Below are 3,752 nucleotides of genomic sequence, written 5' to 3'. Positions count from 1 at the left end.
CCACTAAGTTTAAAAAAAATCTAATAATGAGCACAGTTTCATCACTATAAGACAGGAAGGAGACTGCTACAAATACTAGCTGTTGTGAAAAAATGGACAGAGGTTTTAGAGACTTGGTTTAAACAGTGTCTATTCAACAATTCATATGTATTTAAACATGTCAGAGACTTACATCCAACTTGTAGGTTGACCAGGGCAAACACAGGTGCAGTCAGCCCGTTGGAAGCCTCACATTTGTAGACACCTTCATCTCCTCTTTGAACATCTTTTATTTTCTTTCTGAAGCCCTTTTTGCCTGCAATCAGAATTGTATTTGCTCATCTCTCTCATTTTTTTTACCATTTGATTTACTGCATGGATACTGTCTCTGAGTCTGCATATCTTCTCTGTCTTCTTCTTCGTACGACGGTTGTGTCAGGCTCGGAATCCGGAGGATGCTACAAACATGGACGTTCTTTCCAGGTCCTCGAGTCTGCATATAAAGTTGACCCGTGTTCGTCCCGGCCTAGATTCGAAGCTGTGACCCTACCAACTAAGCTACTCGGCACCCAAAAGATTCCTTGTTAGCTGGTGCCTGACAGAAGTTTGCATTTTTTCATTTTCAATCACAATATCTGAGCAAATTTCTTTCTTTTACCTGTATTATTGAATTCAGAATGATGCAAGGCCGACATATATTGCCTGAGATTATATGTCTATCAAGCGTATCTGCTACTCTGCAACTGAGAATAAACAGAAAAGTAAAGTTACTAACCATCATTGATGACTTAACCCAAAAAACATGAAGTAAATTAGCCAAGAACAAGTAAAGCACAAATCTGTCATTTTTCACTTTCTCTTATAAAGTGCAGATATGATGAAAACATATAACAATTAAGTTGATTTGTAGTAAACGTTTTTGTTTTTTTAACGTACACTGTACATGTATCCTTGGAAGCATTCCTCATAAGGCTCCTTTTTTCCAATACACTTTGGAACTTCGAATTCAATACAAACAATGACTGTGAACGACTTTAGTCCAAAGAAAGACTTCACAATGTGAATACAAGGGGACCCCCTTTTAAGATCCCCGAATGCAAGATTCCTTCTCTAATAAGACCCTGCCTTCTCCGTCTTTCTGTTCATAACATCCGTAACTTTATCCCCGAATGCAAGATTCCTTCTCTAATAAGACCCTGTTTTCTCAGTCTTTCTGTTCATAACATCCGTAACTTTATCCCCGAATGCAAGATTCCTTCTCTAATAAGACCCTGTTTTCTCAGTCTTTCTGTTCATAACATCCGTAACTTTATCCCCGAATGCAAGATTCCTTCTCTAATAAGACCCTGTTTTCTCAGTCTTTCTGTTCATAACATCCGTAACTTTATCCCCGAATGCAAGACTCCTTCTCTAATAAGACCCTGTTTTCTCAGTCTTTCTGTTCATAACATCCGTAACTTTATCCCCGAATACAAGACTCCTTCTTCTATTAAAACCCTGTCTTCTCAGTCTTTCTGTTCATAACATCCGCGGGCGGGGATGTAGCTCAGTCGGTAGCGCGCTGGATTTGTATCCAGTTGGCCGCTGTCAGCGTGAGTTCGTCCCCACGTTTGGCGAGAGATTTATTTCTCAGAGTCAACTTTGTGTGCAGACTCTCCTCGGTGTCCGAACACCCCCGTGTGTACACGCAAGCACAAGACCAAGTGCGCACGAAAAAGATCCTGTAATCCATGTCAGAGTTCGGTGGGTTATAGAAACACGAAAATACCCAGCATGCTTCCTCCGAAAACGGCGTATGGCTGCCTAATTGGCGGGGTAAAAAACGGTCATACACGTAAAATTCCACTCGTGCAAAAAACACGAGTGTACGTGGGAGTTTCAGCCCACGAACGCAGAAGAAGAAGAAGAAGATAACATCCGTAACTTTATCCCCGAATGCAAGACTCCTTCTCTAATAAGACCCTGTCGTCTCAGTCTTTCTGTTCATAACATCCGTAACTTTATCCCCGTTTTAGGACCCCCCCCTTTTTTTTTTATGACATGATTTTCTCATGATGATAATATTGCTTTACGTACGCCATCACTGAGAAACCATAAGGGGAATGTTCCCGGGTGTTATCCCGACTTTAGATCAGTCACACAGGTGTGTATGCGTGTTTAGGTGTAATCAGCCACCCGCACTTATTGCAGAATGACCAAGGTCTTTTACGTGCCACTGTGGTGACACGGGGGAGGGACATGGACACCGTCTCTAAGTCTGCACATAAAGTTGACCGTGACCGTCGCGGCCTGGATTCGAACCCCGGGACCCCAGGGTCACAAGTCCAGTGCTCTTTTATTTGAGCTACCCGTTCTCAGTTTTTGTTGAGTTCTTGAAAAAGGGGGTTCCACTGTAAAAATAACAACCAGATGTCCACCTGTGCGCAGGTAAGCGTCTGATTCTCCTGATGTCTTTTTCCACCATGTAACGCGGGATGGCGGGTTGCTGTTGACGTAACACTCCATGACAGCTGTGTTTCCCTGCAGGGCTGTCACATTGTTACTGTGGTACACGACCACTGGTTCCGCTGTGAAATCTGAGGGGACAAAAATAAAATGGATGAATCATAATGATGAATCATAATGACAATTTTAATCAAGATAGCACAACCATCGTGAAGTATAATGATCAGATAGGGCGAAAACGAAAGCATACATTTGTCTACGTTGCCCCTAACATATGGCCCGAAGCATAGCTTTTAATGCTGAATTAGTGACCATATAAGAACCTAATTTGCTACTATATATGGAATGAAACATGGTATAAACTCTGTCACACACACACACACACACACACACACACACACACACACACACGTGCGCGCGTGCATGCACACAGACACACACACGTGCGCGCGCATGCACACTCAGTCATACACACACACAATCACACATATACGCACAACACATGTACACACACAGACACACAAACACAGATGCACACACACACACACACTCACCCCCCCCACCCACACAAACACACACGCGAACACACATACACACTGACACACACACACACACCACTGACACACACACACACACACACACACACACACACACACACACACACACACACACCAACACACACCTGCATGAGTGACAACCACTCTGCTGAGAGGAACACGAGCGTCATCTCCATCGATGTAGCATGTGTAGATACCGCTATCCTCTGCCGCCACGCCAAGCAGCAACAGGTTAAACACCCCTGGTGCCGTGAGAAGAAGTTTCATCCGCTGTGGATCTTCTTGTAGTATTCTGTCATCCTCTGTCAGGACTGTGCCATTGTCTTCTCTCGCCCAACGTACCTACAAGAGAGAGGTGAGTTTGAGAAGATACATTTTTAATTCCGAGAGCAATGGTATTAGCATACATACATGTATCAACTTGCGTTGATCTATCCCTCGGTTGAAGAGGGATTGTCAAGATAGAGAAATATATAGAGAGAAGCAGAGAGAGAGAAACAGAGAGAGAATGAAGTAGAGAGAGGGAGAGAGAGAGAAATAGAGAGATAATGAAATAGAGAGAGGGAGAGAGAGAGAGAAACAGAGAGAGAATGAAATAGAGAGAGGGAGAGAGAGAGAAATAGAGAGAGAATGAAATAGAGAGAGAGAGAGAGAGAGAGAGAGAGAGAGAGAGAGAGAGAGAGAGAGAGAGAGAGAGAGAGAGAGAGAGAGAACTCAGAACGTATAATCGCTAAAACTTAAAAGTTCATTGCGATGTGGAGGATTGGGGCG

General features: G+C 43.4%; 1 protein-coding gene across 3 annotated transcripts in view; it reads right to left on the bottom strand.

Moving 5' to 3' along the window:
• Positions 1-3,752, bottom strand: part of LOC138948880 (uncharacterized) — a 102,399-nt gene that overhangs the window by 89,279 nt on the left and 9,368 nt on the right. For all 3 annotated transcript variants that reach the window (XM_070320512.1, XM_070320513.1, XM_070320514.1), the window contains exons 7-9: positions 3,107-3,323; positions 2,397-2,555; positions 173-295 (exon numbers count right to left, since the gene is read on the bottom strand). In XM_070320512.1, the coding sequence (XP_070176613.1) occupies positions 173-295; positions 2,397-2,555; positions 3,107-3,323 (499 nt within the window). The remainder of the gene's footprint in view (positions 1-172; positions 296-2,396; positions 2,556-3,106; positions 3,324-3,752) is intronic.

Source organism: Littorina saxatilis, linkage group LG15 (assembly GCF_037325665.1).
Source record: "Littorina saxatilis isolate snail1 linkage group LG15, US_GU_Lsax_2.0, whole genome shotgun sequence".
Taxonomy (NCBI): Eukaryota; Metazoa; Mollusca; class Gastropoda; order Littorinimorpha; family Littorinidae; genus Littorina; species Littorina saxatilis.
The sequence above is the reverse complement of the archived record's forward strand: the minus strand, read 5'-3'. Positions and strand labels throughout refer to the sequence as shown.